Consider the following 22,969-nt stretch of genomic DNA (forward strand, 5'->3'; position numbering starts at 1 on the left):
TAAGATGGCAGTTAGGAGCTGATTGGCTGGTACTTTAGCTCCCTCCAAGCTTTGCTAAATCTCCCCCTGTCACACTCCAGACTTTTAAAAGTACTTTCTTACCTATGCGATGTCTGTCCTGGCTGGCTCAGAGATCTGTGCACGCTGTATCCACTATCCACATATCACTCCTAGAGGTCCACTGGCGCTGATCCAACATGAAGTCTCCTGCAGCGGCTGCTGCTTCTGTGCAACTTAACAGTGCTGTTTTCCATTGTTTATTTTATATTTTATATATATATATATATATATATATATATATATATATATATATATATATACACACACATATTTGATAGGGACCCCCACGAGTTTGTTGTCCAGGGCGGCCCCCACAGACCATAATCCGGCCCTGATGCTGCATTACATACTATGGACAAATACAGGTGAGTCCTCATACAGTACATCTTTGCTGCATCACGCCAAATAGCCAGTCTTGTGGTGGGCGTCTTTTTGCTTTTTCTTTTTTGCCAAAAATGCGTCTTAGTCACAACGCAGCAATACAAGTTCCACTGTGCTCCGTATACAGTCTCAGTCACACACAATATACCACTGTCATATAAATAATAAGCACAGTCTCCTTGTGCATCCTAGTCACATTGTGTGGTGATTAAGATGCATTTTCACCAAAAAAAAAAGACACCCGACATTAGCAGAGTTGGAAGGGAACTTGGCGGCTCACTCACGCCAGACATTTCACGCTCCATGGTGTATTGAAGCTAGATGTATGAGGACATATCTGTATATAGTACTCTGGTAAACACTGTAATTAATACTTTTAATACTCTAAGTTTTTCTCTTACAATTACACAAGTAGCAATCAACAAGGAATATAACCATGACATACAAAATTCTACATTAACATAAATAACTAATATTTATTCAGGATCATGAAGAAACACACATCAGTTTTCCATTCCTACATCAAAATCTACAAAACTTCATTCCCAAATAATATATTGATCATTAAATTATTTATCATTTGACATCCAAATATATACATATATCTGATAAAATAAACTGAGAATGTCAATGCATATAAAGGGTTAGGAAACCAGGGGGTATATTTGGGTCAATTTTTGGTCGATTATGTGTTTCAGGGTCAATATCCCATATTTATTAACATGATTTTTGACATTGTTTAAAAAAAAGTTAGTAAATGTGGAATTTAGACCCTGAAACACAAAATCGACCAAATATCAACCAAACATTGACCCAGATCAATTTTTGTTAAACATACTCCTAAATCCCACATTTACTAACATTTTTTTGACATTTTTTTTTAAATATTTAAAAAATCATCTACTAGTAAATGTGTGATTTAGACCCTGAAACACCAAATTGATCAAAAATCGACCCAAAAAATAAAATAAAATAAAAATCGACCCAAATACACTGCTAGTAAATATACCCCCAGTTTTTAATATTTCAGATTCATTTGAAGTGAGACCAGGAAGAACGAACATACAGTAATATTGAGGCAGATGTATTAAGACAGGAGAAGTGATAAAGCAGTGATAAGTACAAGGTGATAATGCACCAGCCAATCAGCTCCAATATGTAAATTGACAATTAGGAGCTGACTGGCTGGTGTGTTATCACCTTGCACTTATCACTACTTTATCACTTCTCCAGGCTTAATACATCTGCCCAATTGTTCCAAAAGTTGTTCAACACTGGTGCGCCAATGCAGCGGGTTCTGTAGATTAGGGATTCCATCATTTTATGCACAAGAGAGTAATTATTCTAGCACCTATTTTCTTTGTGTAATATACTGAGAGTCTGTGATATCCTGTAGAAAAATCTATGATCATTTCTTCATTTTCTTTCTTCAGTGATAAGTGATGCCAGTCTCTGTAATCCCTAGAGTGCCCGAAATAATAAGAATATTCAATAAGATTAAATTGAAACAGATTTTACAATACTTCAATTTAACATCCTATTATCCAGCAGACGATACGTTATCATCCATTAATTTTTATATCACATGGAACAATATACACCCAGAAGCATTTCTTAAATTAATTTATGCATTTTGTAATAGAAAACTGTATTCACACTCAGGGGCGTAGCCAGAACTTTGTGGGCCCCACAGCAAAATTTTGAAGGAGCCCCGTCCCAATGCTTCTAGAGAGACACTTCTCTGCAGCAGTTGTTAATTTTATGCCCTGTGATAGAGCCCTAGTTCATTTTCTGACCCATAGTAGAGCCTTATTTAATGTTAAACTCCATAGTAGTGCCATAGTTTCTTTTATGAATCGTATTAGTGCTTAAGTTCACCCTATGTCACATTTCAGAGCTTCCAGTACACATTATGCTGCACAGTACCCCCAATTCACATTATGATATATAGTGCCCCACGTTCATATTGTGCCTCATTGCAGTGCCCCGGTTCATATTATATAACATTAAAATGCCCTCCAGTTCATTTTATACCACACTACAATGAGCAGATCCAGAGGCATATCTAGACATATTGCAGCGGCCAAGGAAAAAGTTTGAAAGGACCCCTACGTACCACCCAATGGCGAAAAATGTATATAACACATGTAACTATGACAGGAAAGGTGGGCCCATCTCAGCTCTGGGCCCCATAGCAGCTGCACTGCCTGCACCTATGGTAGCTACGCCCTTGTTCACACTGTCTCCTCACAATATAGTAATTTATAATAAATACTGATAATCTTTAGTAATAAAAGACTATAGGGGATATTTATCAACCCTTGGAGAGAGATAAAGTACCAACCAATCAGCTTCTGTAATTTTACATGCTGTAAAACAAAAATGAGTCAGGAACTTATTGGTTGGTACGATCAACTTCTACAACTTTCTCTCCAAGATTTGACAAATCTCCCCTACAACTGGGATCATTCTGTTTGCAGGCTGGACAAAGGGAGTAACATAGGTTAATACCAAAACACATCACTGTGTGTGGGGCTGAGCAGAATTATTAAAAGGTATCATTAGAAAAGTTACACTTCTTTGTTTGCGGACAAACTGCTTTGTACTATATTTGTAGACCGTCTAAATTTTAACGTAGTATTTACTCCCAAAACTCTGGAATCCCCAAAACATACAGCATATACCTCAATAAGTAATTTGGACACCTTCACATACAGGTTGGGATGTACTAATTGCATCTTTTGAAAAGAATTGTCCTTTGTGATGATAGGACTTCTGCGTTTATGACTCGGGAGTCCAATCTGCACGACTAATGCGCGTGCCATGGGGAAACTGGGAGGGATCTACCCAGATCCCTTTCAGGAAGGATGCGAAGAGACGTCCATAAGCTTCTATTAGTCAACGCCATCGACAGATTGCTCCACATATTCCATTCTGGAGCTTGGTGCATATGGGAAATGTGGCCAAAACTCCAAAACCTTTAGTTTCCAGAGTTTTGGCTGCAATTTCATATTAGTACATCCCGCCCACAATCTGGACACCTGTGCTCCTTTACATGTACAAACAATATGCAACCCTTTTACACCGCCACTAAAAACCCGGGTTATTCCTGTGATAACCCGGGAGTGGCTCGGTGTAAAGAGTTAACCATAGTCCAGTTACCCAGGAATCCAACTTGGCTAGCTTACAGGGTTGGTCCAGGGAAGGACTTGGGTGCGGTGCAGTGTAGGCAGTGCTTAATTTCATCTCCAAGTGCAACCTCCACACATCAGCAGAGATATCGGGCCGCTGTCTGACAGGGGTCTCTTGACTGGTCGCATCCGGGAAACACCCGTGTGTGGTTCCTGGGTGTCACCTGTAATTTTATTATAAAAGTGGTCAGGGCAGCCATCAGGGGGGACTGTGGGGACTGGCGTCCCGGGCCCTTGCAGAGAGGGAGGCCCACCTCTGGCTCCTACCACAAATACCAGGAGAGCTGATGCACAGTGAGGACTTCTTAAAACATATCAGCTCTCTGAGAACCATTCATGTAGGTCCACAATGCTACACTAATATGCAACATCACAGTGTATGACATCACATAGGGGTGGTGCGGTGTGGCAGAATCATTTCTTTTGGAGGGAGGGGCCCGTCTATCTTGTCAGTCCCAGGCCCCACAATTTCTGATGGCAGCATACCCCTCAACTGTACCTTTTTGACATTTGTACCGATGTTTGTGTGTAAAATGTTGGAGGGTATGTGGCAGCCTTGAAAGTGGTATAAGTATTTCCAGGGCCACCATCAGGGAGTTACAGCTGGCACTAATGTACTGGGCCCCTGATGATCTCGTCTGTGAACGGTTTCTTATTCGCATGCAGATGCTCCCCTGTCAGTGTCTGTCTGTCACTGTGACTGTAACAATTGACAGGCTGGCAGCTGCAGTGTGGGATTGTGATGGGAGCAGGGCATGGGAGTTTCATGTCTCTCATAGGAGGGAGGAGGCTTGAGTTTAGAGATCACCCCCATCTACTTCCTGTTGTATTGTCCATTACCCACCCCCCAACTCAGCTTCCATTGGTCTCCTGCCAGGCCTGCTATATATAAATCTCTTTCTGCGAGGTACGGACCGCCGGAGACAAGGAGATCATTTGATCCGGTGAGGCAGGCCGTCCCACCTGGAATCAACTTCTGTAGAGGGCGGGAATGGAATTGAGCGTACTCCACCATGTCGAAGGCCGACACCATGAGACCTAGCACTTGCATTGCCGAATGTATCGACACTTGCGGACGAAATAGGAAGCATCGAATCTTGTCCTGAAATTTCAGGATCTTCTCCTGAGACAAGAACAACCGCTGGTTATGAGTGTCCAACAATGCCCCCAGGTGTACCATGCTTTGAGCAGGGACCAGGGAAGATTTTTTCCAGTTGATAAGCCACCCGTGAGTTTGCATAAACTGGATTGTCACATCCAAATGACGTAGAAGAATTTCTGGGGAGTTCGCCAGGATCAATAAGTCATCTAGATACGGGAGGATCCTGATCCCCTGACGGTGTAGCACACCCGTCATTACTGCCATGACTTTGGTGAATACCTGCGGAGCCGTGGCCAAACCAAAGGGTAACGCCTGAAACTGGTAATGAAGGTTGCCCACCGCAAACCTCAGGTACTGCTGATGTGACATTGCAATAGGAATATGCAGGTAGGCATCCTGTATATCCAGGGAGACCATATAGTCCCCAGGCTCCAAGGCCAGAACAATAGAGCGTAGAGTTTCCATACGAAACTTGGAGACCCTCACATACTTTTTCAAAGACTTGAGGTTGAGAATGGGCCGCGAGGACCCGTTCGGTTTCGGGACTAGAAACAGCGGTGAATAGTACCCCTTGCCTCTCTGAGCCAGAGGCACCTATACTACCACTCCTGTGTCCAGGAGGGATTGTACCACCGAATGAAGATTTTTTTTGCCTTCACCGGATCCGAAGGGACGTTTGTCAGGCAAAATCGATGAGGGGGGACGATTCTTGAAGGAGACGGCGTAACCTTGAGTGACGACTTCCTGTTCCCAGACATCGGAAGTGGTCTTCAACCATTCCTGGGTAAACCCTAGAAGTCGGCCCCCCACCTTGGGATCCCCCAGAGGGAGGCCCGCCCCGTCATGCTGCAGGCTTGTCTGTTTTGGAAGCAGGCTGACGGGCAACCCAGGCCCACTTGGGTCTGGGCTTAGCAGGTTTGGAAGTACGAGCTTGTTTCGGGTACGCCTGACCTTTTGCCTTTCCTGGAGGACGAAAGGAGCGAGAGAAGGTACTTTTAGTCTTCGGCGCCAAAGATGTCGTACTCTGTAGGCAAGCTGTTTTAGCAGAAGCTAAGTCTGCTACGATCTTATTGAGGTCTTCTCCGAAAAGAATGTCTCCCTTGAAAGGAAGTACCTCCAGGGTTTTCTTAGAATCCAGATCCACAGACCAGGATCTCAACCAAAGAATACATAGAGCTAAGATGGACGTAGTCGCAGCCTTGGCCGCCAGTACCCCGGCATCGGAAGCCGCCTCCTTAAGATAATGAGAAGCCATGGTAATATATGAGAGACATTGTCTAGCATGATCAGAAGCGTTGGAAGGTAGCTCCACCTCCAGCTCCTGAACCCATGCCTCAACAGCTTCAGCAGCCTATGTCGCTGCAATGGTTGGCCTATGCACAGCCTCTGTTAGGGTGTAAATCGCCTTTAAACAACCACGCGTCTATCCGTCGATTCCTTCTGAGAGGTGACGGTAGTCACTGGCAAAGCTGAGGAAACTACCATTCTTGCAACATGGGAATCTACAGGAGGAGGAGTTTCCCAATTTTTACATAGCTCCGCAGAGAGAGGATAGCGAGCCAACATTTTCTTATGCGGCGTGAACTTTGTTCCTCGATTTTCCCAGGATTCCTGTCGTATGTCAGCCAGGTGTTGAGAATGAGGCAAAACTTGTTTAACCACTTTCTTACGTTTAAATCTATCCGGATTTTTAAGACACAGGCTCAGGTTCTGGTTCATCAGAAATTTGAAGCATCAGCCTGATAGCCTCAATCAAATCAGGGACATCCACCTGTGACCGTCCCTCCCCATCTGAAGCATCAGAATCAGTGGCCCTCATTCCGAGTTGTTCGCTCGGTATTTTTCATCGCATCGCAGTGAAAATCCGCTTAGTACGCATGCGCAATGTTCGCACTGCGACTGCGCCAAGTAACTTTACTATGAAGAAAGTATTTTTACTCACGGCTTTTTCTTCGCTCCGGCGATCGTAATGTGATTGACAGGAAATGGGTGTTACTGGGCGGAAACACGGCGTTTCAGGGGCGTGTGGCTGAAACCGCTACCGTTTCCGGAAAAAACGCAGGAGTGGCCGGAGAAACGGTGGGAGTGCCTGGGCGAACGCAGGGTGTGTTTGTGACGTCAACCAGGAATGACAAGCACTGAAATGATCGCACAGGCAGAGTAAGTCTGGAGCTACTCTGAAACTGCTAAGTAGTTAGTAATCGCAATATTGCGAATACATCGGTCGCAATTTTAAGAAGCTAAGATTCACTCCCAGTAGGCGGCGGCTTAGCGTGTGTAACTCTGCTAAATTCGCCTTGCGACCGATCAACTCGGAATGAGGGCCAGTGTCTGTGGGGTCAGGGTATGCGCCATCCTCATCAGAGGAAGTATCTGGAACAGTAGTGGATTGTGACGAAGTAGCGGCCCGTTTAGAAGACGCCTTAGTCTTAGGCAGGTGAGCGTTAGACTTCTTTTTAGTCAGCGATTGGTTCAAGTGCTGTAACTGAGATGATATCTGATCTGCCCATGGCGGATTGACTGCAGGGACCATAAACTGCTGTACTGGCATAGGAGGTCCCGCAGGGAGCGTAAGTTTAGTTACCTGCGTATTTAATAACATGGAGAAGGTAGCCCAGGGCGTGTCATTGTGGACCCCCGTTGCTACAAACACACTGGGGGGCAAAGAACCCCCAGAACCTGAACTCTGCTGCCATGTTTTCCTCAAATGTGTCTGCAGTGTCACCTCCACTCAATGTGGGATAAGTCCCAGTTCCGTTGCCCCTTGCAGCTGACATAATGAGAAGCTCAATATCAGGCAACCTAGTACAATATTAGCAGCACTACATCTAGCAAGAACTCCCCACTGTAGTGCTATCAGCACAAACTGGGAATCCAAGAGATATATGGTGACCAGAATCACAGAGAAAAATACCCAGTAAGTATATCTTGTGAAACACCTATATAGTCTAATAAACCTGACGCACTTAGCCCCCTCAGGTTACAGAATATAGGGGTAGCAGGCTGAGCGAAATACACAAAATGGCAGTCACTCAGCAGCTACATGCACACGCACAGAAAGTCACAATATAGAAATGATATCATACAATAAAACTGCACTGGACTAGCAATACAAAGTAATACTCAGTACAGTATATATAAACAGTAGATATAGCAAAACAGCAAATACTGGATGTATATCACAGGGTATTTGTACCACACAACCCTGACTGTATGCACTCTTTCTTAAGTAACACTGTCCACTGACAGGTAGAATACTTAAATGTCCTGTAAAATGCACAGCGCTGACGTGCAGGCGGCTTTACAGAGGAGGATTTTCCCAAGCAGTCCCAGGAACAGTGCAGCTCCATGTAATGGCGGGTGACAGGGAGTGAGGGAGATAGATGAAGCTCCAGGGCGGCAACATTTGCCTAAATGGCGCCCTGGGGCTGGGGGAGGGGCTTCAGGTCAGGCCTTATCCCCCATGCTGGCTTCGCCACCAGGTGCTGCGGGCTGTCAAACGATTTTATGAAGAAAACCGACCTGTGCCCAGTGCCCTGGTGGCTAGTGGAGTCCCTGCCCCTTACAGTGTCCATGCCAGTGCGCACGGCCCGCCTCCCACCGGCCGCGCTGGATCGCAATTACAGCGAGCCAAAGAGACCCCCTTACCTCCCCCTGTATGCGGCCACACGATCCGGGAGGACAGCGGCGAGTGTGTGACTAACCAGAAGAACACCGGAGCCTCTGCTGTAATTACCTTGCAACCAGGGCGCGGGAGTATACAGCGCCACTGGGGTAGTGATGGAGCAGCAGCAGGGGATGTCTGACTGACATCCAGACACTGCTGAAGCCCTTGAAGTCTTCAGATTTTCTTTTCATCTGAAGTAGCTTTTTCTTTAGGGCTGCAGGAGCAACCCCCCTGTTGACTGCCTGCTTACTGCAAGGCACCAACTACAAAACTGAGCTCCTGTGCACGGCGGGGTTATAGAGGAGGCGGCGCTATGCATCTTGGGAACAGTCAAAGCTTTGAGCCTGTTGGTGCCTCGGATCAAGATCCTACTCTACACCCCGATGTTATTCCTTGTGGAGCCTGATAAAGCTAAATATTTATCGTATATAATACTCTTTATGAGGTCTAAGAACACTGTACGCTATTTGTGTATGAAGTACCGTAAGGGTACGCTAGTTGCGTAACAATCGCTTTGCCGTGATCGAGACGCTCAAGCGTCACGTTCACTCACGGCCAAGAGATCACAGGCAGGCACGTTATTGGCTGTTAACTAAAGTAATGATTCGCTATAGCGTAGCGAACGCTCGGGACCACGAGGAGATCACCAGCGGAGCTGACGCTCACTATATTAAACCTTTGTATCTAAACCATAAACAGTGTATTGTGCAGTAAAACCTTAGTGTAATGTTAGAGAGTAAATGCAACACAGTATAACCTTATTACCTTTAAAGCTGTTCGAGCGTCACTGACGCTCTGAGATTACTTAATACTATAAGAAACACACAGATACCGTGCTCAGGGTCCAACGCCTAAAATATATATTATGAATGCTATACTTGCAAAAAGAGTTAAACACAATACAAGTCATACACTACAATATAACATAGACTACCTAACCAGATAACTACACAGGAAATACAATACAATACAATTTAAGGGAAAATGAGTGAGAGAGAGAGAAGGAGAGAGAGAGAGAGAATTTGAGAGAGATTGGCCCACAATAACAAGAAGATCAATATAGTTGCGGAGAAACACTTACGCACAAGGGGAAACGATTGCATGCGCCTCGATATCCAGCTCCCGATTATCAGCAATGAGAACCGTTGAAGAGAGTGAACTGGATATGGTCGGCCTGCCTATTTATGCCCCACACACAATGCAATTCAATGGTCCCTACAATCTTATTGTTCATTGGACACAGGAATTCGGCTTCGCATTATAACAAAAGGTCATAGGTTGATTCATACAGGTGGGCTGTGACTATTTCCAACAGCTCAGGTGGGAGGGAAACTGGGTTTCCCGCCGCATGGGTAATAAAGTGCAAATAAAGTAAATGTTCATAAACTTCTTATGTCCATAACTATTCGCACGAGCGATTGATCTGCTTCAAACCAACACCGGAATATTTCTAATTAAATATTCTTCCGATGGATACTAAACACCACTGTATTACTCCTGTCTGACCCTTCGTATCAAACAAAGAGGGATTTCTCTGTTCATGAACATTCTATATTAACCAAACTTGCAGAATCTATCAAAGGGACCATGATCTACAAAATACATTATATAGTGAAAATATGTAATGATTGAGTCGCACGCTACGATCGCATAAACTCTACCGTAAATACGCATACCGTGCGCCTGCGGGTGCCCGCGACTGTGAGTATGCGCACACACGGGAGAGCGTACGCATGCGCAGCACGGACCTGTGTGAGGTGCAAATATGGTAGTGTGCATAGAGATAGTTTTCTGACTTTGACAGTCCACCCTTTGGCAGTCAATAATAACTGCCACCTTCTAAAACATTTCAAAAGAGAAAAATATATGTCAGGGGTTAATACATTTACATGGTTGGGTAGGGGAGGAGAGGAGAAGGTAGGAAAAGGGTATGACCTAGTGAGATAGCAGAAGCATGTGTGTATGAATCCGTGCTTGGGGGTCATGTATCATCGTGCCGTACGTGTTTTAAATCAAGCTTCGAGGTATTGCGAAGTATACATGTGAATTCCTTCTTATCCCGTGGTACGGGTCTGTGGATGGGCTGTCAAACTTTACCGAGCTCTTTTCGGCTTTGGTTGTAACAAAATGGGGGAGCACATTTTAGTTGATGATACATGAATGGGGGAGATATGTGATTGCTGATATCTGTGCCTGTATTCCCTATCGACTATGTGTGTCATTACCTGAGGGTTGTAGAAATGAAGAAAAGACATAATTACGGTAAATGCGGTGGTATTCTATGTCAGGTAAATGTACAGTCGTCGATTGAGGTCTTGTTTGGTGTCTGTTGAATGCAGTCTTCTTTGTGCTTTTGCCCATAAGGTGCGAGCAAAAGCTGTCAATGTCCATAGATTTACAAAAGTGTTGGGCTAGCGTAATTTTAAAATTTCTAGGGAAACTGGGGATCCATGGCATAGTTCATCAAAAATCTGTGTATCAGGTTGTCAAACTTCTTCTTTAATCCCTCTGTTGTCTGTATAGCGGCTCATCAAATTCCTCGTCCAAGTGGGTCTTGTTACCTTGGAGAAAACGGAAAAACAGGTGAAAGAAACGGACCGTAGAAATCGCATTTTCATCACATCATTGTTTCTACATTTGGGTCATAAATCAAGTCCAGGTTAATTACAGTTTCCTCACTCCTTAAACTCATTACCCTAGTACGATGATTGCACTTCATTAAAGCCTGACCGCATCTAAATATCAATCCAATCGATATGACAACACCTAAGATACATAGGAGAAACTTCCCAACATCCATTATGACTCCTTGAGCCCAGTCTCCTAAACCAGAAAACCAATTTCGCGGGTTCAACCATGACACCCAACCAGTCAGCTCATTACCTACAGCAGCAAGAGTGAGATTGTGTCTCCTGCGAAATTCCCACTTCAATTGGAGAATATCGTCCATCTTTTGGTCTATGACCTCGACCGGATCCTCGGTGCTATTCGTAATATATGTGCAACATTTCACGCCGTATTGTGTTGCCAGTGTGACACAATATCCGCCTGTCACTGCTGTGAGGTAATTGAGAACCATTCTATGCTGTACCAGTTCTGTTTTGTAAGCTTGAAGTTCCCTTCCAGTATACCTAAATGTGTCATCATACATTTCAGTGATATTATCTAACAAATTTGCGAGCGCCGATATGTATTTATAATTCAGCACTCCTCTAGCGGTGCGGGTGAAATCTAACGCGATTAAGAATTGAATCCCGGTGGATTCACTTATCAGATCAGAGGCCGGATGCTCTGTCTTCTCTATCAGGTGCCTTTTAACAACGTGCTCGTAATGGGTGTGAGTATAAGGAGCTTGGGCACCACGGTGTATGTCTTTCATTTTGTCATGTGATACAGTCATTACTTCAGGCAGTACTTTTCCAATATAACACAATCCTTCAGAGTTTGGGGCAAGCCACTTGTACGCCTTTCTCCCGCATATGAAATATGCATCATCGGGGAGAACATATGGGACGGAGTAGGACATAACCATATTACACACCTTCCATGTGAAATCTCCTAACCCTAATTCTTCCATCTGCTTAGTACACGTATCAGGTTGTACGATATGTGCACAGTATCCTGGTGATACCTCTCCAACTTTAGTAATCCTATTTCCTAAGGTATACCTATACCGGAAAGATTTTCCTCTACTGGCTATGTGGCGTACAAGCTCTGTATCTGTAGGCATTCTATCTGCTCTATGCGAAAAGGTCATGGTGTGGTTACTCCATGACACTTCCCAATTTCCCGGTTTTCGGGGATTGGAGATGTTGAAACATAATAGGGACCTATCCACATGGTATTGGTGGAGCTTCAAACTAGGAGGGCTGGAGATATTAAACCTCCGGTCCACCGGTCTCCCACCATTTAACTCAAGTACCTCCTCTATCGTTAAAGGAAATGGTACTAGCCCTGATTTGCTATGACCCTGAGGTACTTGAGAGCATACCCAACAATCTGTTTTGTTTAACACATTACCCACTAAGGAGTGATAGTCACTCAATGGATGCCGGTCCATATGGATATTAAAACTGGATTGGCATTTCTTAATGCACCCATCCTCAATGACATTGTTACAGAGCCTACAGATACAGTTTTCTTCAGCTAACAATCCTTCACAATTCCTTCTATGGTCAATGCTATCGGATCGTTTTCTGATACTCGCCTTTGCTTGTTGATTATGTTGTTCTCGGAAAACTACGCCTCCATCTTTATCATCAGAACCTATTCCAGAACCTCTCTCGACCTCCATGGTACTCTCGCCGGAACAGACTGCTCTGGTCAACATCATGGTCAACAGGAAAATCCGGATCACAGTCTCTTGGGGCAAGTCCATCTTATAGGAGGAGACGAAGAAAAATGAGAGGGGGAAAAAAAATAATTGAGGGAGATGGGATGGGAAATTGGAGAAAAACAATAAAAGGGAACAGGGGATCGACAACTGCTTTTGGTCTTGTGATTTTCAATGCTCAGGTGCCGCCTCAGTCCTCCTGGAACAGACACTCTAGTGATACAACCTCTACCGTCTGTTCCTTATCACAGGACTTCTCTGGATCAACGACCTTTTTACAGTGGGACGAATGAACCCAAGTCTCTCTCTCAGCAACCTTCAATGCTGTAGTGCTAGTCAATAAGACCTGGTATGGTCCTTCCCATCTGTCAATAAGGCAACCTGAGCGTAGAAAATTCCGTATCATTACATAATCCCCAGGTTCAATGTCATGACAATTACTATCTGGTAAATCAGGAATCACTAACTTCAGATTATCATTTTGATTCCTCAACTGTTTACTCATGTTAATCAAGTATTTTACAGTTACTTCATTGTTACACTTCAAATCATCCTGAGGGTTAATCATAACATGCGGTTGTCGACCAAACAAGATTTCAAAGGGAGACAGATTAAGAGGGGACCTGGGAGTGGTTCTGATGCTGTACAGTACAATGGGTAAAGCTTCTGGCCATGTCAATCCTGTCTCTGCCATCACTTTACTCAGTTTATTTTTAATAGTGCTGTTCACTCTTTCCACTTTCGCACTCGCCTGTGGACGGTGTGGAGTATGCAGCTTGCTATCAATTCCCATCAATTTACACATTCCTTGAAAGACATCACCTGTAAAATGGGTACCCCTATCACTTTCGATAATTCTAGGGATACCATATCTACATACAAATTCCTGCACAATTTTCTTAGCAGTAAACATAGCGGTATTTGTGGCCGCTGGAAATGCTTCGACCCAATTTGAGAAAACATCTATACAAACAAGTACATATTTCAAATTTCGACAAGGGGGTAATTGAATGAAGTCAATCTGTATTACCTGGAAAGGGCCGCCGGCAGGTGGGATATGGGATGGTTCTGTAGGTATTGCCTTTCCAATATTCTTTCTCAAACAGGTAAGGCACGACATGGCTCTTTTACTCGCATGAGAGGAGAATCCTGGGGCGCACCAATATGCTCTTACCAACTTGCACATCCCTTCCTTGCCTAGATGAGTCAGCCCGTGAGCTGCCTCAGCCAAACATGGAAGGTATGTTCTGGGGGCCACCGGTTTACCTTGTCCACCCGTCCAGAGTCCTGAGGACTCCTGGCCATATCCCTTTGCCTTCCAGACTGCCTTTTCCTGTGTGGAACACAAATTTTGCATCTCACACAACTTCTGTGTGTTGATGGTATTAAATACCATCAGTTGTGTGGTGTCTGTCTGTCTGGGGGTAGCAGCTGCTAACTTAGCTGCTTCGTCTGCTCGGCTGTTACCAAGCGATACTGGGTCTTGGCTATATGTATGTGCTTTACATTTGATAACAGCCACTCTGTCGGGTTCCTGTATCGCTGTTAGAAGCCTTTTTATGTGAGCTGCATGCGCTACCGGTGTACCAGCTGCCGTCATGAAATTTCGGAGGCGCCATAGGGCTCCGAAATCATGGACTACCCCGAATGCGTATCTAGAATCGGTGTAGATATTGGCTGATTTGCCCTTAGCCAATTCACATGCTCTGGTTAGGGCGACCAGTTCAGCAACCTGGGCTGAGTGAGGTGGGCCTAGCGGTTCCGCTTCTATGGTGCCTTGGTCATCTACGACTGCGTATCCAGTACACAAGTCTCCCGAGTCTGACTGTCTATGACAACTACCGTCCGTGTAGAACGTAAGTTCTGCATCTTCCAGTGGGTTGTCACTGATGTCAGGCCTTGCGGTAAAATTTTGGGTCAAATATTCTATACAATCATGAGTGTCTTCCTTTGTATTAAATCCTCCTTCCCCAGTACTCTCATCCTCCACCCTTTGGGTCTGTCCAGACACACTTGGGAGATATGTTGCAGGATTTAATGCACTGCATCTCCTTATGGTGATGTTTACGGGGGCCATTAGTGCCAATTCCCATCTTGTAAACCGCGCTGATGAGACGTGCCTGGTTTGGGCAGAATTTAACAAGGCTGACACTGCATGCGGTGTATGAATTGTGAGGTTGTGACCTAGCACAACGTCTTCGCTTTTCGTTACTAGCAATGCTATCGCAGCAACGCTTCGCAAGCATGTGGGGAGGGATCGCGCTACCGTGTCTAGCTGAGCGCTGTAATATGCTACTGGCCTGCTGGCATCACCGTGCTTTTGGGTTAGTACGCCTGCCGCGCAACCAGCACTTTCTGTTCCGTATAGTTCAAAGGGTTTCCCATAGTCCGGCATACCTAATGCTGGTGCCTGCGTTAGGCACTGTTTAAGTCTCTCAAATGCTGCCTCAGACTCGTCTGTATGCGAAATCCGATCAGGTTTGTTTGAGGAGACCATTTCCTGCAAAGGTAACGCTAAAATGGAAAACCCTGGGATCCAATTACGGCAATACCCACACATTCCTAAAAATGTTCTGATCTGTTGCTGGGTTTGTGGCAGAGTCATGTCTCTAATTGCTTGAATTCTATCAGCGGTCAGGTGTCTCAGTCCTTGTGTTAAACAGTGTCCCAAATATTTTACCTTAGTTTGGCATAATTGCAACTTGTCTTTGGAAACCTTGTGTCCTGTGTCTGAAAGATGAAACAGGAGCTGTTTCGTATCCTTCAGGGATGCTTCCAATGAATCAGAACACAGTAGTAGATCATCCACGTACTGTATTAATACTGATCCACTCACTGGTTGGAAAGACTGTAAACAATCATGCAAAGCCTGAGAAAATATACTTGGGCTATCTATGAATCCTTGTGGTAATCGAGTCCATGTGTATTGGACTCCTCTGTATGTAAATGCGAACAAATATTGACTGTCAGGGTGCAGAGGTACCGAAAAGAAAGCGGAGCAGAGGTCAATAACAGCAAAAAATTTCGCAGTGGGAGGGATTTGCATTAGGATGACAGCTGGATTTGGCACTACGGGGAACTGACTCTCAACTATTTTGTTAATCCCCCTTAGATCCTGCACTAGCCGGTAACCCCTCCCCCCACTCTTTTTCACAGGGAAGATGGGACTATTAGCAGTGCTGGACGTTCTTACCAGAATGCCCTGTTGTAGCAAGCGCTCTATTACTGGGTAAACTCCTAACTCCACCTCTGGCTTCAGAGGGTACTGTGGGATTTTTGGAGCTATCCTACCATCTTTTACTTGTACAACTACCGGAGCTACGTTTGCCATTAATCCAGTGTCCTGTCCATCTTTAGTCCAAAGTGACTCTGGTATCTGAGATGTCATTTCTTCTACTTGGGAGGGAGTCCTATTTGTCATAGTGGTATGTGACATTAATTTTGACGGGGAGTCTAACATGTCTCGTACTTCCTGAGCGTGATTCTCAGGTATGTCCAAGAATACACCTTCAGGAGTACAATAAATGACACACCCCATTTTACACAGTAAGTCTCTTCCCAGGAGATTGGTCGGTGCCGATGCAGCCAGCAAAAAGGAATGCTTGGTATGTAAAGGCCCTATTGTAATCTCTGCTGGTTTGCTAACAGGGTAATGCTGGACTACTCCTGTTACTCCCACGGCTGGAATTGTCCTACCAGTGGTCCTCATGCCAACTGTCGAATTTATCACTGATTTGGCCGCCCCTGTGTCTACAAGAAAGTTTAATGATTTACCAGCTACATTGATTGCAATTTCTGGTTCACTTCCAAGACTTGCAATCAATTTTACTGGCTGCAGATTACAGGTATGGCCACACCCCTATTGGGTATGGTGACCTCCCTGAATCCCGCTGGCAGCAACTACTTGTGAGGGAGTTAGCTGGGAACTACCAGAGGTTTGCCAATCTCTGTTTGGGGGGTATCTTTTTGTTTCCCCTGCATGTGGCTCATAACTCCGTTTCTGCGGACCTTGCTCCCAATGTCGTGTGTCGTGTCGTTGTCTAGGGGGTTGGTATGAGTTTCGTACATTCTTTACTCTACAATCTCGTGCCATGTGTCCCTGTTTATGACAAGAATAACAAGTAACCACACTTGACTTACCCACAGGGTTTGGTGATACAAACAAAGGCTGCCTTGTGGTCAGGGCCTGTATACTTACGGCCATTAACTTATCACTTTGTTGTTCCCTGTGTCTGGTGATGTTCCTATCGTGATCAATAGCAGCCTCTCTCAAAGTAGCCACAGACAGACCTCGCCAACATGGTTGTGTGGTCTGTACCCTAGTCTTCAATGACTCTTTTAAACCATCCATCAGTACCGATACTGCTACTTCTCGATGGTTTATGTTTGTTTTAATGTCCTCTATGCCTGTGTATTTTGCCATTTCTGATAATGCTCTGTGAAAATACTCTGCAGCTGTCTCTGACTCCTTCTGTTTATTGGAGAATATCTTGTTCCATCTGACTACCGCTGGGAAATATTCTTTTAACTGTAAGTTTATTCTTTTTACATTGTCTTTGTTGTACACATCTGTAAGAGGTACATCCTGATCTAATCCGCAATCAGCTAAAAATTGAGTTGCGTCAACATTGGAGGGTAAACATGCTCTCAGCAATATCTGCCAGTCTTTATTGTTGGGCTCTACAGTGTTACCTAAGTCTCTGATGTATTTTTGACTGGCAACTAAATCTTTTCTAGGGTCAGGGAATTCAGACACGATGGTCCTTAATTCCATTCTGGAAAATGGGCTATACATGGCAATGTTCCTCACAGGGGTGACCCCTGTTGTGTCAGTTTTCCCATTTGGAACAGCTATTACCCTAACAGGATTAACTCTAACAACATCACTCTGTGTGGGTTCTACAGCCTGTGGTGAAATGGCTTCAGCATAGTGTATGGTGCCGTACTTACCTGTAGACACGACCTCACCTATCCCTCCGCTAGGGGCCTTTGTTACTAATCTCGTGGGTGGAGCTGTGCCTACTGTGGTCTCTGCTATGGTGGCTGCTAGAGAGAGCGCTGAAATTGTTGCCGATTCGTCTTCTTGATCACACTCCTGAGGAAAGTTCAAAACAGGGTACAACTTGCACGGGTTAATACTTGCGTTGGTTAATTGGTTAACATTATCTTTAACATCTATACAGTTGCTAAGTGTTTGTGTGTTACACCTTAGTGCGTCATTCTCCGCAACCAATTTCTCTCCTGATATGTATGGTGGCGGTGGAGCCGTGGCTATCAGTTTTCTGATTGAGCCAGATCCCGCCGCCTGAGCCAATCCTCTCTGTATGTCACCTTCCTGTTGCCACAACTGCAAATAATCGTAATGTTTGATTCGTCTCTTTGTTGATTTAATGAGACATATCCTTCTCCTTAAATTCGTTAACACTTCTGTGCTGAAGCTACCTACTCTTGGGAATTTCTCCCCGTCATGTACTGTCATTCTCTCCCATTCATCACATAAAGCTTGTGTGTGACTTCCGTATTTCTCACACATTACATACCTTGCCGACCCAATTGGTCGGTTCACTGAATCAACCCGAACCGAGGTTGATCGCCCCCTACCTGAACAAGTGGCCCCCATAGTTCGAAGGTGTTGCTTTATTTAACCAACCCTTACGCAAACCAAATGTCCAAAATAGGCTGACGGTGGCGGTTTACCGAGTACCCCACTCACTCGCCCACGCCGACCAATACGACCTGATCACACCGATATGGTGCTGGCGTACTCGACCTAGGGCCCCTGCGACCTGAACCTCTATTTACTGGAACCTGTGAGGGTGCTCCGAAGAACACTTACTCTTTCCAGTAACTATTGGTTGCTGGATAGTTCCTGAGTGAGCAGCGAACTTCCCTTAAAATAAAAAAAATTACACAAATCACGTTAGAATGTACAAATAGCGTTTATGACCTTCGTACACAAATAGTACCGGTCAGGTTTACTAATGCACACAATTACGTGCGGTACAATCGTTTAGTACACAAGCAACTAATCTTATGTACTGAGCGACCAGTGGAATCGAAAATTTCGGCTGCGAATTCCTTCAGCCAGAGCTTATATGGCCTATATGGGTGTTGCACCAACCCTTTCTTGGTGTTGTGCCTGTGGACTGTATAGCGGACTTCCTTGTCTGCTGTACCTGAACCTGTTGGTCTGCTATGACCTCCTGGTCTGTTACAGTATGACCTCCTGGTCTGCTACACTCTAATGCTCAAATTGTATATTTAACCAGGGATGCCTCCCTAGCCACCATGTACGTCACTTACACGCATGTACCTCACGAGTACTCGACTTTTCTTGTGGTTCAACCTGTAAAATTGTATACAACACACTCACTCACCACATGTACACTTTTGTTTCTATTTCTATTTCTGCGCAGAAATGTCTCTTTAGACCAGATGTGTTACAAATTAGGAGAAGGATCTATTAATTTAAATTTGGAATTTAAAAAAAAATTTGCGCGATTTATCGCCTGGCGTTATTTATCGCGTTGAGAGGAGAGAAAAAAACTTGTGATTTGAGTTACGTGGGCGTACCCGTACGCTCCGTTGCGTAATATACGCTGCGCGCGTCGGCCCTTGGATTGCGTACGCAAGTCTCAGTCTTTTGTTAGAGACACGTGTACGCAAAGCAAAGATCCACCGTAACACAATTTATACGTTTATCAACTATAGAGCTGGCAAACAGGAGAGTGACATACGAAAATACACCAATGAAAAGGAAATGCAGATATATGTGTGTGCGTGCGTGTGTACGCAAGACAGAAAAATAAACAGTTTTAAAAAAAAACACTATTGTTTTGTTCTTACCTCCGGTTCCCGGATTCCTTCAGCACCCTTTACTAAGAGAAGCAGACGCTTATCCAAACAGCACTACGAGGAATATGATCTCCCGCCCTTTGCTGCTGGATAATGTCTGCTGAAATTACCTAGTGCAGATATGTGAAGGACAGGGCGAGCCGCCAATTGATAAAGCTAAATATTTATCGTATATAATACTCTTTATGAGGTCTAAGAACACTGTACGCTATTTGTGTATGAAGTACCGTAAGGGTACGCTAGTTGCGTAACAATCGCTTTGCCGTGATCGAGACGCTCAAGCGTCACGTTCACTCACGGCCAAGAGATCACAGGCAGGCACGTTATTGGCTGTTAACTAAAGTAATGATTCGCTATAGCGTAGCGAACGCTCGGGACCACGAGGAGATCACCAGCGGAGCTGACGCTCACTATATTAAACCTTTGTATCTAAACCATAAACAGTGTATTGTGCAGTAAAACCTTAGTGTAATGTTAGAGAGTAAATGCAACACAGTATAACCTTATTACCTTTAAAGCTGTTCGAGCGTCACTGATGCTCTGAGATTACTTAATACTATAAGAAACACACAGATACCGTGCTCAGGGTCCAACGCCTAAAATATATATTATGAATGCTATACTTGCAAAAAGAGTTAAACACAATACAAGTCATACACTACAATATAACATAGACTACCTAACCAGATAACTACACAGGAAATACAATACAATACAATTTAAGGGAAAATGAGTGAGAGAGAGAGAAGGAGAGAGAGAGAGAGAGAATTTGAGAGAGATTGGCCCACAATAACAAGAAGATCAATATAGTTGCGGAGAAACACTTACGCACAAGGGGAAACGATCGCATGCGCCTCGATATCCAGCTCCCGATTATCAGCAATGAGAACCGTTGAAGAGAGTGAACTGGATATGGTCGGCCTGCCTATTTATGCCCCTCACACAATGCAATTCAATGGTCCCTACAATCTTATTGTTCATTGGACACAGGAATTCGGCTTCGCATTATAACAAAAGGTCATAGGTTGATTCATACAGGTGGGCTGTGACTATTTCCAACAGCTCAGGTGGGAGGGAAACTGGGTTTCCCGCCGCATGGGTAATAAAGTGCAAATAAAGTAAATGTTCATAAACTTCTTATGTCCATAACTATTCGCACGAGCGATTGATCTGCTTCAAACCAACACCGGAATATTTCTAATTAAATATTCTTCCGATGGATACTAAACACCACTGTATTACTCCTGTCTGACCCTTCGTATCAAACAAAGAGGGATTTCTCTGTTCATGAACATTCTATATTAACCAAACTTGCAGAATCTATCAAAGGGACCATGATCTACAAAATACATTATATAGTGAAAATATGTAATGATTGAGTCGCACGCTACGATCGCATAAACTCTACCGTAAATACGCATACCGTGCGCCTGCGGGTGCCCGCGACTGTGAGTATGCGCACACACGGGAGAGCGTACGCATGCGCAGCACGGACCTGTGTGAGGTGCAAATATGGTAGTGTGCATAGAGATATTTTTCTGACTTTGACAAGCCCAGTGTACCTTGCATCAGAAACAAATAATTTATCAATAAACCTAATGTGTTCAATGGTGCAAATTTAAAAGCAGTTGTTGAGGAATTCTAATCACCATTTTTGCAGTATAATAAAGTGTCCATCTGGTTGGTTGTCATAGGCAACACCATCTTTATATTTTGCACTATTTTTCATGAAGTTTTCATAAATGTTCCTAAATGTGACAGACATTGGTGGATTCAGGGGCAGCACTGGGGCATGGGCCTGCCTCCCCGAAGTTTTGGGATGGGAGTATACAGAAGCAGTAAATACTCTAGAGTGCCAAGAAAGCTAGCACCACCCCTGTCTATGCATCCCATAGGGGTAGAGTCTCAGCATAAGGTGCTATATGGACCACCCCTGTCTATGCATCCCATAGGGGTAGGGTCTCGGCATAAGGTGCTGGAATTTTAAGCCAACTGGAATTTTAAAGGCACTATTGCCCCCTCAAGTGTAATTCTGATCTGTGGACACTGGGACTTATTCAGATGTGGTGGCAAAACAGCTATTGTACGCAAATCGGTTCATACTGTCACTACATTCAATCGGTACATTCAATCACTGCGCATGCATTTGAGCTGCAGTGAGCATTCGCAGTGATTGAATTGCGATGGCGGTCGCAATGAAGGATTAGTCGCCAAGTGAGTGACATGAAGACAGCGATTGGGGTGGTTATGGGGAGTGGTCGCGTAAACGTAGGCGTGTTATGGCCGTTCAGAGGGTGTTTTCTGGACTGCATAAATTAGCACTTGCAATGTTACTTGCTACCGGAGAGCAGCTCAGCCTGTGCTTCTACAGAGGGACTCAGACACTGTGTGATGACCCGATATGTGAAGATGATACCGATGTATCAGCAGTTGTATGCCATCGGATGGAAATGTAGAGACTGCAACCCTATGCTCAGGTTACAGTAGCTTCTGCCAATATAAGCATGTAGTCACAATTGTGAACGGCAAAAGCTAGCAACAGTAATTGCAAGAACAACCACATCTGGTGTAATGGTTAGCATTACTGCCTCACAGCACCAAAGTCAGGGGTTCGGCCATGACCCACCATGGCCCTAATTGTATGGAGTTTGTATATTCTCTGCGCACTTGCGTGGATTTCTCCCGGGTTACAATTAAAAAATAACGAGTTTTATGGTAAGAACTTACCTTTGTTAAAACGCTTTCTGCGAGGTACACTGGGCTCCGCAAGTATAGTCATAGGGTGGTGTAGAGTAGGATCTTGATCCGAGGCACCAACAGGCTGAAAAGCTTTGACTGTTCCCAGAATGCATAGCGCCGCCTCCTCTATAACCGCGCCTCCCTGCACAGGAGCTCAGTTTTTAGTTAACCAGCCCAATGCAGTAGCAGGAAAAGAGACGACAACGGTTAGTAGCCACATACACCACACTCTCACAACAGGAGAAGTGTTAGCGGCTAATGTCATACCAACCCAAAGAAGCTAAGTGCGTCAGGGTGGGCGCCTTGTGGAGCCCAGTGTACCTCGCAGAAAGAGTTTTAACAAAGGTAAGTTCTTACCATAAAACTCGTTTTCTGCTGCGGGGTACACTGGGCTCCACAAGGATAGACATAGGGGATGTCCTAAAGCAGTTCCTTATGGGAGGGGACGCACTGTAGCGGGCACAAGAACCCTGCGTCCAAAGGAAGCATCCTGGGAAGCGGCAGTATCGAACGTGAACGTGTTCACAGAGGACCATGTAGCCGCCTTGCACAAATGTTCAAGGGTCGCACCACGGCAGGCCGCCCAAGAAGGTCCAACACAACGAGTAGAATGGGCCATAATGTGAGCAGGAGCCGAGAGA

The 22,969-nt window shown here is 44.7% G+C and overlaps 1 protein-coding gene across 4 annotated transcripts in view; it reads right to left on the bottom strand.

Moving 5' to 3' along the window:
• Positions 1–1,656: 1,656 nt before the first annotated feature.
• AADAT (aminoadipate aminotransferase) overlaps positions 1,657–22,969 on the bottom strand; it is a 128,490-nt gene continuing 107,177 nt past the window's right edge. For all 4 annotated transcript variants that reach the window (XM_063920633.1, XM_063920635.1, XM_063920632.1 and 1 more), the window contains one exon: positions 1,657–1,902. In XM_063920633.1, the coding sequence (XP_063776703.1) occupies positions 1,858–1,902 (45 nt within the window). In that variant the 3' untranslated portion in view covers positions 1,657–1,857. The remainder of the gene's footprint in view (positions 1,903–22,969) is intronic.

Source organism: Pseudophryne corroboree, chromosome 1 (assembly GCF_028390025.1).
Source record: "Pseudophryne corroboree isolate aPseCor3 chromosome 1, aPseCor3.hap2, whole genome shotgun sequence".
NCBI classification, from domain to species: domain Eukaryota; kingdom Metazoa; phylum Chordata; class Amphibia; order Anura; family Myobatrachidae; genus Pseudophryne; species Pseudophryne corroboree.